Source organism: Heteronotia binoei, chromosome 14 (assembly GCF_032191835.1).
Source record: "Heteronotia binoei isolate CCM8104 ecotype False Entrance Well chromosome 14, APGP_CSIRO_Hbin_v1, whole genome shotgun sequence".
NCBI lineage: Eukaryota > Metazoa > Chordata > Lepidosauria > Squamata > Gekkonidae > Heteronotia > Heteronotia binoei.
The window spans coordinates 38,855,985-38,875,648 of record NC_083236.1 but is presented as its reverse complement, the minus strand read 5'-3'; the positions used below and the strand labels follow the sequence as shown (position 1 = coordinate 38,875,648).

The window sequence follows — 19,664 nt, the reverse complement described above, 5'->3', positions numbered from 1 at the left end:
CCCAAAGTGGCTTACAATGTTCTCCCCTCCTCCATTTGATCCTTCAAAATCCAAGATGATTGTACTAAGGCTGCATTCAGATGCCATGAACAGACTGCGGCATGTCTGCGATAAGAAGTGGTCTCTAACTGAGCAGTTAAAACTAATTGCAGCTTGTTTCTTGCCTACAAACTGAGAATCTAAGGAAAAGAGTACAAGAACCTGTTTTTAGACTATGCAAAGCATGGTTTGTTTGGTTGTTTAAATGCAGCCTTGATTTTCATCGTGTGCTTTCAAAAGCCTTTAGCCTTACTATGCAAACCATCCTGACGAACCCTGCAGCTGGCTTTTCTTCTGCACACTCCTTTAATTTGTTGGAGAAAAACAGCATGAAGCTGTAGCTGTCACTGGCAATTCTCTAACAGACATCAAGGACAAAAGGAACAGGAAGAAACCTACTTCAAAGACAAGTGTCTCGTTAGTTGGCCCAACAGCAGACAGTCTCTCTGGAAGGTTAAACGAACGCTGATAATCAAAGATGGTCCCACCAAAATGGAATTTTCCCGGCCAATCAATTGTCCAGTCCTTTGTTAGGTAATATTTCTTATTCAGGTTGCGGACAGCTAGGTAGCTGCTGGACATTTGTAACTCCTGGATTTCGATACTGCGAGCTCCTGCTGGGATCGTAACAACTGGATAATAATCTAAAATAGAAACAGACAAAACCCACAGTGTTTTCTCTGTAACTAACGTTGTTGTTTACAAAAAAAAAGTTGTCTGAGAATTAAGGGAGAATTGCAGATATTGTTTTCAATAGGATCCACTTGCCTTTTGAGATCACATTTTTGTAATTGCTCACTTCCTGGATTTTTCTGTGCAGATAAGCAAATCCAGACGTTAACCTGACACTGCAATCCTAAACAGAGTTACTCCTTCTAAGTCCATTGAAACCGCTGTGTTTAGAAGGAGGCAGGGCCTTTTTTGTAACAGAAACTCCTCTGCATATTAGGCTGCACCCCCCTGATGTAGTCAATCCTCCAAGAGCTTACAGTAGACCCTGTAAGAAGAACCTTGTAAACTCTTGGATTGGCTACATCGGGGGAGGGGGTGCAATCTAATATGCAAAGGAGTTCCTGCTACAAAAAAAACCCCTGTAGGCAACTCTGCTCAAGATAGCACTGTGAACACAACAGTGCAATATCCAACTACATGTAACTCTAGCCTTGCTTATTGCTCGTAATTATGGTTGCCAACTCTGGGTTTGGAAATACCTGGAGATTTGAGAGTGCAGCCTGGGTGGGAGGGGTTTAGGGAAGGGTGAGACTTTGCTAGAGTATAATGCCAAACAATTCCTCTTCCAAAGCAGCCATTTTCTCCAGGAGAAAGGGAATAAATGTTTTAAATAAATAAATAAATAAATAAATAAATAAATAAATAAATAAATAAATAAATAAATAAATAAATAAATAAGCAAGCAAGCAAGCAATCTATGTAGTCTGGAGATTAGCTGTAATTCTTGGTGATCTCCAGCCCCCCCCCTCCCGCCCCCGAGGATGGCCACTCTATTCAAAATAGTGTCTGAAGACAGCTTAGCCTAACTTCTTTTACGGGGTCTTTGGAAGGATAAAACGGAGGAGATGAGAATGATGTAAACTGCTTTGGGTTCATTCTTTGGGACGAAAGACAAGATATAAGTGAAGTCAGTAAATAATGAATAAAATATTTCATACAGGAGCGGAGTCTAAAAGACTGTGGAATGCATGAGGCCACCTAGCGAGTTAACAGCAGAGGTCAGAGTTAAGATCAGACTTCCTGTTTCAGAGTACAATTCAGTAGTCGTTGTGCTGTATCAGCTACAGACTGACAGCTAACTCCTTCCTCCTCAGACCCCCAAAACTTGGATTCAGATCCCCACCAGGGACTCAGTAAAACAGGACTTTTCCTTCTTCAAGTGCTGTTGGGCAGACTGGCTGAATGGACATTATTCCATCTGTCATAAACTAATCTTCTTACTTCTGCTAATGCCTCCCGTGGAATTTACTTCCAGTGTTCCTAGTCTGACAGCCAGAGACTGATAAGATTTACAATTTGAAAGTGCTCAGTTATGAAATTCAGTTGGACATTTCTCTCCAGCTAGTAAGAACTGTCGTTTTTACACATGTCCACAATCCCTCAGTGAAGCATTGGGCTTAACCCTTTAGTTCTCCTCCCCAGTCACAATAAAGCCTAAATGTGTTTGCTTACAATGATCCCTAGCTGATTGCTTTACTTAAAAAAAAATGTTTTATGCAACTTCTCCCAAAGGCTCATGAAGGCTAACAAGACATTGCAAACAAACACGAGAAAACAAAAAAAGTACACACAAAAGTTAAAAAACGAGATTTGATTTATAGCCTTGCCTTTTTCATTCTCTCCCTCATTCTTTCCCCCCCTTCCCCATGCCTTCCCCCCACCCCCCAACATGGGTAGAATTTATTTATTTATTTCATTAGATTTTAGATCACTCTCCCCCTGCCAGGGCAGGGCTCAGGGTGGTATACAACATAGTAAATTCACGACAAATAGCATTTTAAAATGGTTTAAAACAATAACACACTGATTGCATAAGAGATTGCACTAAAGAATTTAGTAGTGCCGCTGCCACACCAGAGGAGGGGAGGGGAGTGGAGTGCCAGAAGGATGAGACCATCACTGTCCTCAACCAAATGCCCAAACGGACAGCTCTGCCTAATGGGTTCTATGGAACCGCATCAAGTCCCGCAGGGCATGGATGTTATTTGGCATAGAGCTTCACCAGGTTGGAGTCAGGGTGGAAAATGCCCCAGCCCTGGTCGAGGACAGCCAGACATCACTTGGACCAGGAACCACCAGTCAGTTCCAATCTACTGAGTGCAGTGCTCTTCTGGGGGTATACCGGGAGAGGTGGCCTGAAGATACATAGGTCCCTGATTATTAAGGGCCTTGAAGGTCAATACCAGAACTTTGAATTTGATCCAGTACTCCACTGGAAGCTAGTGCAGCTCTTGCAACACAGGATGGATGTGTGCTGCATGCGGAGCCCTCGTATGAAGCTGCATTCTGTACCAGTTAAGAGTTTCTGGGTCAACCTCAAGGGTAGGCCTATATAGGGTGAGTTACAGTAGTCTAGTCTGGAGGCGACCGCTACATGCCTCTTGGATTGCATGCCTCTTGGATAATATTGTTAGCATATAAAATGCTCAGTAAGGCATGAGGCAAGTGAAGCATGCTGATCTGACAGCTAATGTCATAACAGTGGAGGGAGAAAGCCCTACCATAAAACAAGAAATAAGTTCACCAAGTGTATCTGAGAGTGTACAGAGTACTGATGAACCTCGGAGGTTGACACGAAGTACAAAAGGTATACCACCTGAAAGATATGGTTATGTAAACAACTCTGTAAACCATGTACTTATTAAGGAGCCACAAAGCTATGAGGAAGTATTAGCTGTGGCTGAAACAGAGAGAGCTGCTTGGCAGCAGGTCATGCAGTGGGAGTACGACTCAGTAACTGATAAGAATGTGTTTTCTGTGACATGTAGGCCAACAGAGGAAGCGGCTATAAGATGCAGGTGACTGTGCAAGGTCAAGACACTATCGAATGGGAAATTGCAAAAAGTAAAATAAAAAAGGATGGTAGATTCACAACGGGATATGTTGTACAATTAATATTATGAAATCTGTGAAGCAAAACATGCTTACTGTGTAAATGCAATGTAAATATGTAATACAGTACACAAAGTTAAGATCCAATCTAGGTTTCATTGCCTATGCCTTAGGGGGAGTGTTAGCATATAAAATGCTCAGTAAGGCATGAGGCAAGTGAAGCATGCTGATCTGACAGCTAATGTCATAACAGATGACATCAGTATTCTAGTAAGGCTCTGCCAAGTAAGAATTGGTTCTAACCAGGTGGATGAGGCAATAAGGTGATGAGTGCAGAATGACTCAGCACTGGAAGCTCATTGGTACAGTGACTAATTACATTTGTATATAAGTAAGGCTAAGCTGTACATAACTACCCCTACTACTCTATATGATTGTCCGGCAGACCACTTTGATGGAGAGTCTGTATCTATGTAAATAAACCTGTATATAGTTAAGAGTGTTGTTGGACTGTGTCTTACTATAGCAACTCACCTATGTGGACTGCTGGTGACTTACATGGACTGGCGGTGGTAAGACTTGGCAGTCACAAATCTGCTCACTCATACAATGACAAATATTTGATTGACTGTTTTTTGCTGATGTTGTTTTGTAAACAATCATGAATGTCAACAGTTTGTTCCAATAAAGGGGGGGGGGGACAAGGTGGTTGGTTTCTGTCCTTCCCTGTGTGTGTGTATAAAGCACTGCCAAATCACAGCTGACTTCTAGCAACTCCATAGGGTTTTCAAGAGATGAACATAACTGATTTGCCATCGCCTTCCTCTGTGTAGTGACCCTGGACTTCACTTCTGGTCTCCCATCCAAATTCAACCAGGACTAACCCTGCACAGCTTTCTAGAGCTGACAAGACTGGGCTAGCCAGGACCATCCAGATCAGGACCCTTCTTCCCTAGAGAGATGATGATAACAAAAAAGAAAGGGACAGTTTTGATCCAGAAGATAGTGACGGGGAAAGGAGTTAACTTCTCCCTTCACCAGCACTGCTGTCATAATCTAAACTCACAAGGCTGCTTTTTAAGGATAAATGATATTTCAGTTGTGGAACTAAGCCTCCCAAATAACAACTTTCCTTACCATTTGTTTTGGGCTGGGTCAAGTAATGGCCAGAAAAGAACTTGCACGTCGAATTGTCTCCTTTGCAAACTCCACAGGCATCCAAAACAGCTTTGGATCCAAGCCGACGATCACACCCTACTTGCTACAACAATAAAAGGCATGAGTGAAAGACTAAAAGGGAAAACAAAGGTTCCTCCCCCACCCAAAAAAAGGGGGGGTTGGTTGGTTGCTTATCTCTTTAAAATGAACTCATAAAGTTGCCTTGTACTGAGTCACTCAATAGCCCAGTTCTGTCCACCTTGAGCAGCACTGACTATTCTAAGGTCTTCTCCTGCCCATCTACTTGACAATCTGTTTAACGAAAGAACCTCAAGATTGAATTTTTGTATTTCTGCATTTAAGCATACATTCTGCCACTGAGCAATATCCAAGGCACTGTGACGGGGTGGGGGGGGGGAAGTCAGCTTAATCTTACTTCACAAATGCCATCGATGCACACATCATCTCTGTAGAGAGAGCAGGGAGTTCCATCTTTCACTTTGCTGGACATTGCAAAGAAAAAGTCAAAGTCTTCCGCTGTGCAGTAGAGTTTGCAGCGATCTTCCTCTGGAAAGAAAGATGACAGCAGACCTTCCCCATTACCATTCCTAATTTATATACAGAGGCCAATATTCCTTCTTCACAGCTGAAAGTTTATGCTTATGCACAATTCTGGAACTACATTTCTCGGGCTTTTTTGTACAAATACAAGTCAGATTTTTTTTCAGTTACGGTGTCTTTTCATAAAATCTGTTAATGGATGTCTTTCCTTATATCTCAGAACATATCTCTGTATTTGGCTTCCCTCCAATACCGATTTCCATATGCCAGATATAATCAAGACGATCCTTCCCTGCCTATTTTAGTGCCATGTCTTCCAGTCACAAGCATGAGCCACCAGAATAAATTTGCCTGTAGGTAACATGGAATTAGAAATGCGATCAACATTGATAAGGGAATTTTTTAAAAGGTAAATTTAGGTTTGATGATGACTTCTTGGATTGGAGTGTTTTAAAAATTATTTCATATATTTTCTTTTTAAACCACTTGAAAATGATCGGTGATTTTATTTTTTTTAAAGTGGCAAGCAACTGGCAGTGTCTTACAAAGAACAGAAACAGCGTTGCCTATTATACAGAGTATTAAGCCAGCCAGAGTCTGAAATAGGCTGACTTGTTCAACCCGTATCTTGAAAGCCAGAGTGCAGTAGTACAGGAGTTAAAAACAACCAGTATGTAGAACACCAACAATTCTCTTGTGCAGTATATCCAGGCATTAGAACGATATGTGAGATGCCATAGCTCTGTCCATCATCCTAGAAATAAAATGTCCTGAGAGAAGAGACTGAGGTCATGGTCACTGCCCTCCAGTTTCGCAATCATAGGCCTCATTGCCCGGACCCTATGCACATATACATTAAAATTATCCATGAGGTAGAGAAAATTGATAGAGGGAGCTTTTCCTCCCTCTCACATAATATTAGAACACAGGGAACTCAAGGAAGAAGATGAGCAAAAGATTCAGGATAGATGAAAGAAAATACTTCTCTACCCAACAAGTAAACTGGACTTCACTGCCTGGGTGTAATGATGGCCAGCACTGGACAGATTCATGGAGGACAGGTCCATCAATGGGTAGTCGCCATGGTCAGAAAAGGGAACGTCCATATATAGAGGAAGTAAATCTCTGAATAGCAGTGCCAACAGGCAACATCTGAGAGGGCCTTGGCCTCTGTGCTTTTTCTGTTGGCCCTCCAAGACAACTGATTGGCCACTGTGCAAAACAGGATTGTGGATTAGATGGACCACTGGCCTGATCCAGCAGGGCTCTTCTTATATTCTTATAATCCATACAGGCTGACTTACATATTGTTCATACAGTAACTTTTGAGTATTAGAATGTATACATATTTATTTATTTATTTGCATTTATACCCTGCCCTCCTTAGTTGGGCTCATAGAGGTGCCCCTTTTATTGCTTTTTTACCCACCTCTCCTGCAAATGATCAGTGAAAACCAACAGGTTTCCCAGTCTAAGGATGGGCATGGACTGGTCACAGACCAGTTTCATCACAGATTAGGGGCTGGTTTGTAGTCTGTCTGGTTCATGTGTTTGCTGTTTTGATGGACCACCCATAGACTGCAATTTTTTGTAGGCTGTTTGTTTGGTCTGTTGGAGCTGTCAATGGGGAGTGAGCTCAGGAGGCATTTAAATGCCTCCTGAGCTCACTGGTACTGCAGGGGCTATATGACCCAGAAGTGGGCTGAGTCCATTTCCTGGTCCCCATGAACCACATAAACTGGAAAAGTTCATGGAAGTTCATGATTCATTAAATTCACAAACTATAGACCTCCATGGACTTCACTTTTTCTAATCTGTACCCATCCTATCCCAGTCGGCATTGTAGCTATGGTGAAACCAAGAACATGCCACGATTAAGCCTTTAACATTCACACATTAAAGAAAACCATAGTTAAAACATGTGGCAATGGCAAAAAGTCTGCTGTGAAAACGTTGTAAAAGCAACATCACCCCTGAGTCGGAAACAACTGGTGCTTGCACAGGGGACTGACTACCTTTACCTTTTTATAGTTAATAAACCAACTTCAAACCATGGTTCCAGAAACTTGTTTCTCCTCCTGTTACAACCCATAGTAAGTAGATTCATCCACATCCATAAGATCATACTAACCATGCTTAGTTTAAGTTTTGTGTGATGTCTGACCTAAACCATAATTTTATGCACATTGGGCCCTTGAACGTATGATGATCAAGAATGGGAGTAGCAAGAGAAACTCCCGTGTCTTCTGTTTGTCACTTCAAAACAGATGGATGAGTAAACAGGGATCATGCGATATCTCAATCCACATTCACAATATGAAGATGGACAAGAGAGAGAAGCCATGCTAATTATTTACTGGATTACCTTCAACTTTGGTGTAGGGCTTCCATTTGTAGTACCATCCACGGAAAGGTTTGCTGTTATACTCTGCACACTGCTGGGCACGGAAGTCAGGGCTATTAGTCGCACATGGCTGAATATTGCACAGCTGATAAATACGGCTTGAGCCCTGACAGAACTTTCCACCATACTGAGGCCTATGAAGAAAAGAAAACCTTTGGCAAGATTCAGCCCTAAGCAGGCAAACATCCACTAAATTATTAGCATAATGGCAGTTTCTCCCATAAAAATCTGGCCACAGTTTTCTATGTTTCTATGTCATCTTCAGGTTAGATTACTGCAGAGTAATTTACACAGAACTGGGTGACCTTGGGCCAGAAACCCTCTCAGTCTAACCTACCTCACAGAATTATTAAAATGGCAGATCCATGTATGCCGCTCTGAGTTTCTTGTAAGCATTAAAAATACATACAAGGTAGACAAATAGAGAGATTACAATTTACAAGTTAGGTTGACTGACATTCAAGTAACACTTGAAAAATTAATACATTCCATAGGACAAATCTGGCACAAGGAAATAGAAAAAAAATGAGAAAATGAATAATCACAGAGCTGGTTTGCAAGAAGGAAAAGCAACACAAAATGGGAATGTTGGGGTTGAAATGGGGTAATCCCCTCAGACTTCTTAAATTATGTAGGAGGCTGAGAAATTAGGGCAGGAGATCAGTGGCATGATCATTACAGCATTTCAGATAGCAAGACTGAATAGACACGGTGCATTTCCAGTGATCAGGCTCAGAGCATCCAATATATAAGAAATGAGTTAATAAATGAATAAAAAGAATACACATGGTCATTTGAAACATTCTGACTAAACAAGGCAACAAAGAAAAGGTTAAAAAACCCACAATCCCCTTCCCCTACACTTGGTACTTTTCCTAAACAATGTTTAAATAGGACAGAGTTATATTACTTGAAGCTGTGCTAAGTCCATAAGAACCTTAGTTCGCATGGTTGGTTCTTTGCCCATTTTCCCTTCTTGCAAGGACAAGATGGAATCCCTAGTGTAGTCTTTCATAGTTTGTGCCCATCCAAGATGAAGAGCAAGATGGAAGAGAGCTTCTTCTCTGTGTCCTGATAATTTATAATTACAGAGAATCCATCCCACTTTTGAGCTGTTTTGATTTTCCTGGCTCAAGAGGATGAACACTCTTTCTCCTTGGGTGTCACTTTCCAGTAGGTGTGGGGTGAAAAACCATTGTCTAGTAGGTGTAGGGTGAGAAACCATTTACTCTGGCTTCAGCCAGAGTATTAACACAGCCAAGAGCTTGAAGGCTGTCTGTGCTTGTTGACTCCTTCCCCCAACTCCCTTCTTTCTGCCTGCTATGAGTTTGCAGCTGGGTTCCTGAGTACACACAGAGTATAGTCACAATGTGAATTCTTGGGTGAAAGGCATTTCACTACAGCTCCTATAAACATTGTGCTGCTGTTGTAAAAATAAGGGCCATTATGCAGCTGGAATGAATACTTATATTTGCCAAAAGGGCTTTAACTGGTCATTGCCCTTTTATATGTCACGTTGAGTGGCCCTGGACTTCAAGACAGGGTCTCCTGGGGCTAATTATGTGATGCGCTCATTCCTCAAACAAGGTGAGCCAGGTGGTGGGTTTTGTTCCAGATTTCTGAGCCAATGTCATCATCCACCCAAGCATGTCTCCTAAATACACATGTCATGAAGTCAGCCTGGGGCTAATCTACCTTGGACTGATCTGGACCTCTTACGTGGTGCATGAAGTCACTCAGACACATTATGAGATGCGCTTTCAGATTAACACACAGTATTTACCCAATAACAATGTCTAAATCCATATATATTGAGCAATCAATGAATACTAAATCCATTACAAAAAAACCCTTGCTATTGCGTCCTAATACACCGTACTGCTGAATCCATCATGCAAAGATCTTGTTAACATATGTAAGACAGAATCCAGGTGCAATTTACAATCAGATCTTGATATCCTCTGCTCAGACTCGATACCCTAATCCTCACACACACACACACACACACACAAAACAAGCCAGAACATGTTCCAGAAGTTTATATGCCTTGAAAACAATAACACAGATTCAAAAGGAGACTTTTCAAAAAGCTTTTCACAAAATGAAGAATATAGAACACTCTCTGTTAAAGGAAGCAGCAGAAACTGTCCTTTGTTCTGTTTCAACATGGGCAACAACACAGCTGTGAAATGATAGCTGTGATATCATCTCTAACTATACAACTGAAGAACAGAACATTAAAAATATATACAGATGTAATAATATTTAGTCTTTATATCCCACACTTGAAGTGCTTTGTTAAATTGTATCATTAATCCTTACAATAGCTCTATAAAAAAAGGCTAGTATTTCAACATCTACATTTAAGATAGCTGAGGCTGAAAGAACAACAGCCTGCTTAAGAAAATGCCAAGGTTTCTGGTTGCATTAAGTTCATCCACTACATGTTTATCAACTATATACCTTTTATTATTTAGAAGATTATCTGTTCTAATGAAAACTTTAAAGTAAACCACATAGTGATGGTAAGGGCTGCATCCATATGGTGATGATCATTGCTTTCACTGCCACTGATGGATTCAGCAGAGGCATTTGTAATGGAAATGAAGTATCCATACAATCAGCTGAGCAGTGAATTCTCACCTCACTCCAGGCATCTTGCACCTTCCCCTCACCATTCATTTCTAGACTACATGGATGAAGAGTGCCTGCACCTTTCAAATTATAACTCGGCAATAAAAAGGACTTACTTTTTTACAATGTAAGTTGGGAATACAGATGACCTAGCAGACTGTAGAAACAGATCAATATAATGTTATTGCACTATAGCAGTTATTTAAAAAAAAATCAGTGGTGTGATAAAATGGTAGCTACAAGTGGTTAACAGAAAGATATTGGTAAATGAAGTGAGCTGAAACTTTGAAAATGCACACTTTACCACCCATGCAAACACTAGACTTTCAAAAAAAGATCTTAGCAAAGCAGGTCTGGGGAAGAGGCAACCAAAGCATGGGGAAGCAGACAATTAGACAATTAAAAGTAGGCAATTAGATGACTGTGGATGCTCCGAAATAAAAAAAAAAAAAGTGAGAAAGCAACAGTGGAGCAAAAGATATCAGTAGAAGCACCTGAATATGAAGTTTTTGTTTTACTGGCAAAACATTTTATGAACCTGAGGTTGCAATTCTGAGAGTTGCACTGCACCGCAAAGCCTAACAGATTTATTGTGGCATAAATTTTCATGGACTAGTGCCCATTTTCTCAGATACAAATGGACTCCAGTGCTCAACAACATCTTAGATCACAATAAATCTATTAAGCTTTAAAGTGCCACAAGACTGTTTTGTTATTTTATTAAACAACAGAGTCTTTTGGAATTTACAGACATGCTTTATTTGGAATGTTCTCTGACTTTTTTTTCCCAGAGCAAGCATGATAGGACCCTGCTGTCAGAAGTCTGTCTTTACTGTATAAAGTAAGCAGCTCAGGGAATTTTATCCTTTGATTGTCCCTCCAGATTCAGACTAATTACTGTTCTTTTTGTGCACTCAGTTATTTGCAGTTCTCACAATCACTCCTCAAGCAAGAGCGTGACAACAAATTTTTAAAAGTACATATGTTGAAGCCATTGTTTTGCATTGGTATTTTTTTTAAGTACATGAGAGTCTAAAATTGCATTTTAATATTTTAGTGAACAATGTGCTATTATGAAGCAGGTAAGTCTGAATCCCACAGATATGAGTTAGTATGAGCTTACGTCTCATGGGCACGCTTCATGTTCTTTACAGCCAAGCTATTAAATTATGCAACCTATTGCATTCTCAGGGAAAATACCTTGACTGTAAAATGTTGTGATGTATGAAAACCAGATCTCAGGAATTTACGCTGCACCGACTTTATGCAAACATAATGATTTTAGCAAATCTGCATAGAGTGGTTGCACTGTGGATGACCTCCAAAGGTGCTGGAAGGCTATAAGGGCGTACTGAATGTGGACAGATGCTCGGGATACCGTTGCCAATTTTCTTACCTGGACAAGGCATACCATTTGTATTGTAGACGTTTAATATTTAAGATGGCTGCTCATCCCAAGTGAACAGTTGGAATCATTTGACAAAGGAAGTGCAGGAGAGATAAAGGGAGTAGACAAACACTTCATCCTTGTGACAGTGTTGTGGGAACTGAGCTGTTGTCATAGAATCAAGGTGGAGCCAAGAGACAACAGTTGCTGGACAAGTTTGAGCCACCATTAAAGAACAGTTTTTAAATATCCCACTCCTGCCATTTCAACCAGGAAAATCCCCCTTTCTATTTTGTGCAAATTTAGTACACCATTCTTTATTTTTATGTCACTTTTTATTTCCTCATACCAAAGTTCTCCCATAAAATGCATGTATTTTAAACATTATTTGTGTGTCAATACATTTTAAATTGTGATTTTATGTATTTCCTCCTCCCCTAAAATTATTATGGTTTCCTCTGGTAAAACAACAGTCACCTTATTCTGAATTTTGGTATCAGTCCTGCTAAAAACTGACTGAGTTGGATCCAGCTCAACCAATCTTGCCTATAGGGTTATCAGCTCTGGTTTGGGATACCTGGAGATTTTGGGGGTGGAGTTTGAGGAGAGAGGGGTTTGGGGGGAGAGGAACTTCAATAGGGTATAATGCCATACAGTCTACCTTTGAAAGTGGCTTGGAGATCAATTGTAATCCCAGGTGATATTCAACCACTGCCCAGAGGTTGGCACCCCTACCTACTCAGTTCCACCTCTTTTTTACAGCCTCTGTTCCACATAGTTAATGTCCGTATAGGCTCTATCATCCCCAACATAGCCATTTTGGGCAGTCAAAGGAGACTTCTTCCATTTTCACCAGGAGATAAATTGATGGGCTACAATCCACTGATCCAAAACATCAACATTTAATTTCAGCTCACATTTTGCACCATACCCTAGTAACAGTCTTCAAAAGAACTTTGCTATGTCAATCACTTGACATTTATGAGGAATATAGGATTTCTACTATCACATTTTCTTCACACCCCTCCTGCAGGGCTCAAAGGTGGGCATACATGGTTCTCTCCTTCCTCTTTTATCTTCACAACAATTTTGTGAAGTTGTTTAAGAGTGAAAAGGGCATGACTGGGCCAAGAAAGGTGAGAAACTGATCTCCCCAGTCTAGTCTGACAGTTCATCCTACTAGTCCAAAAGATTATCTTAGATGGTAGGGAAATGTAATTATTCTCAAGGAAAATCTATTCTGCCCTCTATCTTGCTAGATACCAGCTAGTCGCAAAAATAATACCTAATGATATCAATGTCTTACTTTGGATTATTGCAGTGTCTCTCTTGGTATGTTATGCCGCCTCCACAGGTCCGAGAACACTGAGACCACTCAGACCACATGGACCACTGGCCGTTAACAGGTTTGGGACCATGGTCTCCGTACCGTACACACTGACCTCTTCGACACCACTGCAGGAAGGAATGTAGAAAGTCAATGCTTCATCAGCTACTCACCCATTTTGGAAGTGTAAAAACTGGAATTTCTTTCAAAACAACCAATAATCTGTTTGGAACTTCAAGGGGGGGAAACCAACTGGGAAAAACTAATTCATGTCAGCCAATGGACCTGATCCATTCCTATGTATTTTCTTCCAGTTCAGCAACTGAAGAACTGATACTAAAATGAGAAGCTGGTGGGATCTTTAGGCATAGTATTCAGGCCTAAACGGATTATGCAGGAGAGCAAATTTTGAAAAGATGAATGTCTATAACACACTGGGCTTTTAAAGTCATTTTTAACCTGCCTTTCTCTTACAGAAGCACACAAGGACTATGCCGCTTTCCCCCCATTCACATACTAAAATGCTTTTGACAACATAAAGAAAACTAGCCAAGGAAAAGCCTTTTTTCTAGCATATTAAAGTTCTTTTAGCAGAAATTTGTTTTTAATATGTGGAAGCATTCAGATCTGCACTCTCTCCCTGCCCACTCACCCTCTCAGATAGTACAACCTAGCGTGCTGATCTCACATTTTCCATCTAACCAAATACTAACTTACCATGTTTATCCCACAAGGTGTCCCTTCGGCCGCTGGCATAAATTTTGTCTCACATCGATGACCTACTCTGTGGCACCAAAGTGATTTGCATATATCCTGAAAGTTTAAAAACCTATAATTAATCTTATTCCTTCATGACTAGAACCATCCAATGTGTTCTTTGCCCCACAAAAAGTTCTGTACTGGGGGTCATGTGACCTGAACAGACAAAAGCCATGTAAAACAGGGGCAGTGATAAGGAGGGAAATTGGACATAATGGAATGAGAATGGGCATATTTGAATGAGAACACTGGCTGGATTGAACTGTGTATTTCCATTAGTTTTTTAAAAAATATTTATTTATCAAATTTATATCCTACTCTCTTTCCCCTGAACAGGACTTGAGGCAGCTAACAATGTACAGAATACATCCAATAAAACAGTGTAATAAATTTAAAATATAAAACACTTTAAAATCTATCTTGATTAAAATCTCGGTATTATCAACCTATCCATCATCGACTCATGCACCTCAGAGTTCACAGAGACAAATTTGTCAAAGTGCAAAAGGCCTCATGATGGAGTGTGCATTTGGGTATTCCTGAGGTGAAATTATACCCTAAATTAGTTGTTTAGGGTTGGATCAAAAACACCTGAAATGACGCAAAATGCTCATTAAATTCTGGAAGTAATAAAAATTTATTTTCCATAATTTGGGATTGTATTAAGATTTCAGGGAAGCACAGATTACGGAGGAAAAGAGAAGCCACCATCCCAGGAAACAGCTGCTAGCTGAAGTCACTCTTCCCTTTGGAACAGAAACACTGACTAACAGCTGATGGTTACTTTGACCTGGCTACCACCTATGGGCCTTTAAAAGTTAAAAGGGAAGGGACTGAATTGGCCCCAGATTTACCATGCTACCACCATCCCTGCTGAAGGCTTTTCCCCACCACCAGTGTCAAGAGGTAGGATGCTTTACCCATCAGCCAGAAAATGGTTGGCAAGTAGGATGACTCTTGGACTTCCACAAGGCTTGGTTGTTAAAGTAGCAATTTCCTCTCCAGCCACAGGGATTTTTTTTAAGGGCAACTGAATAATGTTATATATATGTAACAATACAACAATGTGTGTACCAGATCCTCTGATTCCCAGCTTTCATTGTTTTAGAAGATTCTAGCACCTTCCTTTGCAGAGATATCCTTTTCTATGTCCACAAAGTAAGGGGCTAGAGATTTATTTTTTTTTAAATGAAAGCTGGTAAGTCAGAGAACAAATATCTATTACTATACTGTTATATTGCTATAGCACCATTCAACTGCTGGTTTGTTTGTTTTTAATATTCCCCATACCATGCTAGGGGAGGAAAGAACTGCTGTGATAGCGAAGACAATAGCAAGGCAACATAACTTAAGATCATAGCACCTGAAATGTTAATGTCTATGTTTTACATTGCTTTTATTATTTTTATGTTTTTATTATATGTTTATACTTGTGTATATGCCTGAGCATATGTGAGCCGCCCTGAGCCTGCCTTGGCAGGAAGGGGGGGATACAAATTTAATTAAATAAATAAATAAGACTCATGGGAGTTCAGGAACCCACACACCACTTTTCAGTTGTGGGGTGAGCTCGTCTACTTCTAATGCTGCCAGCCAGCAGAAGCCTTCATTGGGGATTATCTCAGCATGGTAAATCTGGAGCTGGCTTCCTCTTTTGCCCTACCTCCCACCTGCTCTTGTTGCCTCTCGTGGGGGAGTAAAAATAATAGCCCCAAACTTTTGGGACCTGAAAAAAAATACACACCCCATCCCAAGTCCAAACTGGTTATAACACCTCTGAAAAATCAAAAAAATGATCCTGACGAGCTTATGTCAAATCAATGACTCTGAGAACTTTTGCAGACGTTGACTATGCAGACTCCACGAGACCCCTCAAAGCCTCAAAGAAGACCCTCTCCAGGGCTCCCTTTCAGCCAAGGTAAATCTCTTTTCAAAGTTTCAGTGCAAATCTTGGACCTTTCTCTCACTGAGAAAGGTAGGCAGTAGGCATTAATTTGCCTTCTACTACCCCGAACAAAAGTTCCAGCCTGCTCCCGTTATGAGAAGCAGCTCAGCTCAGCATTTTCCTTTCCCCGGAAGTCAGAAAAAAAAAAAATGAACAACATACCAAACTGGCCTTTCCAACCTCTTCCAATATTACTTGATTTTTTTAAAAATGCAGGAAATGTCAGAAAAGGTGCAGCCCCATTCACCCGAAGCCATGAGATGGGTAGGTGAATCATACAACCACACAAGCATGGTCCTGCTCAGCTGTGGTTGTCCCTCCCTGCCAAGTGGCAACAAAGTGAGAAAAACCCATGCAACTGGTTTCTGCCACATGGTGGTATTATTTTCATGCACACTCTCCCAAGGAGTAAATCGCATTCAATTCCCACACCATGGCATTTGCATGTGACTGGGGCTAAGAGACTTACAAAAGCCACTAGGATCTACTACTCAGAACTGACCCATTTTGAACCCAAGTTTGACCTTTTTGGCAGTAAGAAGATGAGTATCTTCTGCGTTGGAAACATCTCTAACATTTCTCCCTGATAATGTTATAAACCAAAGAAATTCAACCACATCAAAATACACCCTTTACCACAACCGTAGCTCTCCTTCTTATATCTTTATCATCATCTGACTGATTTCCCAGACAAATACCCTCCAAGTTATTTCTGATTCCACACCCTGTCCTTGCCCACCCTGCCCCCAAGAATACAAGCTGCTGCAAAAGCTTCTGCTTCTGCCTCTTTGACAATAACAAGATCCACCCCTGCCTCTCTATTTTGGCTGCCAGCACTCAGTTTATACTCTTGTTCTGTCTTGCCTCGAATAAGGAAACACCTTCCTCATCACTGTCTCTTGACTGCAGCTCCATCTCTTCTAAGAACCGTGACTGGTTGGTAGAGCATCTGCTTGCATACAGAAGATTCAGTACCCAGCATCTCCAGTTGTATAGCTCTGGTAGTACATAATGTAGAAGAGCTCTACCTAAGATACTGGAGAGCTGCTGTCAACCAGAGTAGACAACCCTGACCTTAATAACTCAATGTGACTCAATATGGCAGAATCTGCAGTAACCTATCTGAAAACCAAATATTGTTCAACTATTCCCCTAGATTGTCCAAGCCCTTAAGTTGCTTCCATGATTTCTCCTTCTCTTTGATATCCACATTTTCCCTCTCTTCACTGCTCAGTTCACTTTCCATTCACTGTTTTCCTCAGTTTCCTGAGAGTGCTTTCATACCAGTTTTTCCCTTGCTTCACTTCCAAGTCAAAGGAAATCCAAAAGCATACAGATTCCTCTTTTCCAATATGGGCGAGGAAGGTCGCTTCATCTCCCATATTGAGGTAGTTACACCCAGGGCTTTTTTTTTTTGGAAGCAAGAACTCCTTTGCATATTAGGTCACACACCCCTAATGCAGTCAATCCTCCTGAATCTTATAGTAGGTCCTGTACTAAGAGCCCTGTAAACTCTTGGAAGATTGGCTACATCAGGGCCTAATATACAAAGGAATTCCTGCTACAAAAAAAGCCCTGGTTCCACCCACGCTGCACCTTCATTGGTACACAAGCTCCATTTTTCTGTCATTGTTTTAATCTTTTTATAAGTGGCATGAGTCTACTGCTATGAGACTGTCGCTAGTCTCTGATCACTGACTAAAACAAAATGATGGGAGAAAGTTTAAAAGGAGATGTGAAAGGTTTAGTTCCCTGCTGGTATTGACTTGAAAGGGGGATCAGACAGGAAGCAAACTGCAGCGTCCCCAGTGGCGGGAAAAAAGATTTCAGTGCTTCATGCAAACAAAATAAAGGGGGGGGGAGATCATCAACGCAGAAGGAAATTGACATGAGATGTAAAGAGAGAGAAACCCTAGGACGGGAAGCGTAAAGCTTTCAAAACATTTTTCCCTTTCACGCTTTAGTGAACAAACTTGGGGGGGGGGTGCATTTTGGCAGACTCTGGAAGCCTAATATTCAAATGGTGGCTGAGCCACATGGACCTTCTGTCTACCACCAAACTTAAGAATTGCTCCTCCCCCATAAAAAATTGCAGCACTGGAGTGTGTGGGGAAGGAAGAGTGAGGAGGAGAAAGGAAGCATTGCCTGACCAAAGGGACCATTGTCTGAGAGTGATGGCAGAAATCCAGTGGTTGCCTTGTTAGAGGGTCAGAGGGTCATTGGGCTGGGCATCATGGAGGACATTAACTCAAACCTGAATGCTGATGATGGAGTGTGGAAGCTGTTGAAAAAGCTTGAGAAGCAGAATGATCAGCTTCAAATTTGCAGGGCCACCAGAGCTCCCAGAGGCAGCCCAAAGTTGCCTCTCAGCAGCAACATCAGCACAGAGTCAGATGCTTGCACGTCACCACTGCTACTCACACTGGCAGTCGCAGCAGCCCAAGGAACAACTGCCACAGCCACCACCATCACCACCCTGCTGTCATTGCCACCTTCATAATCCCCTGTCTCCAGCAGCCAGATGCTTTTGGGGAATGAGAACCAGAACCTCAGCCCCAAGGTCAGTTCCAGATGACCTCTGTCAAGTAAGGAGAACCAAGGAGGCAGCAGCTGAGTGGCAGAGGTTGTGAGAGCAGTTGGGGAAAATATCAGTGACCACCTGGATGAAGTAGAGCTGCTGAGGCCCAATGAGCTGGAGCGGATGGTTGGCTGTGAGGAAGACAACACAGCGGGTTATATACTCTCTCTCTCTCGGCTTGGCTTCGCGAACGAAGATTTAAGAAGGGTGCAATAGTCCACGTTTGCTGCAGGCTCGCTGGTGGCTGACAAGACCAATGCGGGACAGGCAGGTCCGGCCACAGCGGCTGCAGGGAAAAGTCTGATTTAGGGTTGGTCCTGTAGCAGTGCGATTCTTCCTCAATCTCCTTTTGTCCTCAAGACCAGCTATGCGTGCGTTCTCAAAAGAAGAAACAGCCTGGTGGATGGTGTGCCTCCACGCTTTGCGATCTGAGGCTATGTCAGACCACTGGTGATGGTTGATGTGACAGGTGCTAAGGGATTTCTTCAAGGAGTCCTTGTACCTCTTCTTTGGTGCCCCTCTATTTCGATGGCCGGTGGAGAGTTCGCCATACAGGGCAATCTTGGGAAGGCGGTGGTTTTCCATCCTAGAAATATGCCCTGCCCAGCGCAGCTGCGTCTTCAACAGCAGTGCCTCGATGCTGGTAACCTCTGCCCGCTTGAGGACTTCAGTGTTGGTCACAAAGTCACTCCAGTGGATGTTGAGGATGGTGCGAAGGCAGCGCTGATGAAAGCGCTCAAGGAGTCGCAGGTGATGACGGTATAAAACCCACGATTCGGAGCCATAGATGAGGGTTGTCATCACAACCGCTTTGTAAACATTGATCTTTGTGCCTTTTTTCAGATGCTTGTTGCTCCACACTCTTTTGTGCAGTCGGCCAAATGCACGGTTTGCCTTTGCCAGCCTGTTGTCAATCTCCTTGTCGATCTTGGCATCTGAGGAGATGATGCACCCCAGGTAGCTGAACTGCTGGACTGTCTTCAGAACTGATTCACCCACAGTGATGCAGGGAGGGTGATAATCTTCCTGGGGTGCAGGCTGGTGGAGAACTTCTGTCTTCTTCAGACTAACTTCTAGGCCGAATAGCTTGGCAGCCTCTGCAAAGCAGGACGTCATATGCTGCAGAGCTGATACCGAGTGGGAGACGAGTGCAGCATCATCAGCAAACAGTAGCTCTCGGATGAGTTTTTCCATTGTCTTGGAGTGTGCCTTTAGTCACCTCAGGTTGAACAGGCTGCCATCGGTGCGATAGCGGATGTAGACACCATCGTCCTCATCTAGATCTACTGCGGCTCTTTGAAGCATCAT

General features: G+C 42.0%; 1 protein-coding gene across 2 annotated transcripts in view; it reads right to left on the bottom strand.

The window, feature by feature from the left end:
• ADAMTS18 (ADAM metallopeptidase with thrombospondin type 1 motif 18) overlaps positions 1-19,664 on the bottom strand; it is a 151,564-nt gene that overhangs the window by 47,079 nt on the left and 84,821 nt on the right. For both annotated transcript variants that reach the window (XM_060254040.1, XM_060254041.1), the window contains 6 exons: positions 13,792-13,887; positions 13,054-13,202; positions 7,688-7,860; positions 5,198-5,328; positions 4,741-4,864; positions 439-683 (listed from right to left, as the gene is read on the bottom strand). In XM_060254040.1, coding sequence (XP_060110023.1) covers positions 439-683; positions 4,741-4,864; positions 5,198-5,328; positions 7,688-7,860; positions 13,054-13,202; positions 13,792-13,887 — 918 coding nt within the window. The remainder of the gene's footprint in view (positions 1-438; positions 684-4,740; positions 4,865-5,197; positions 5,329-7,687; positions 7,861-13,053; positions 13,203-13,791; positions 13,888-19,664) is intronic.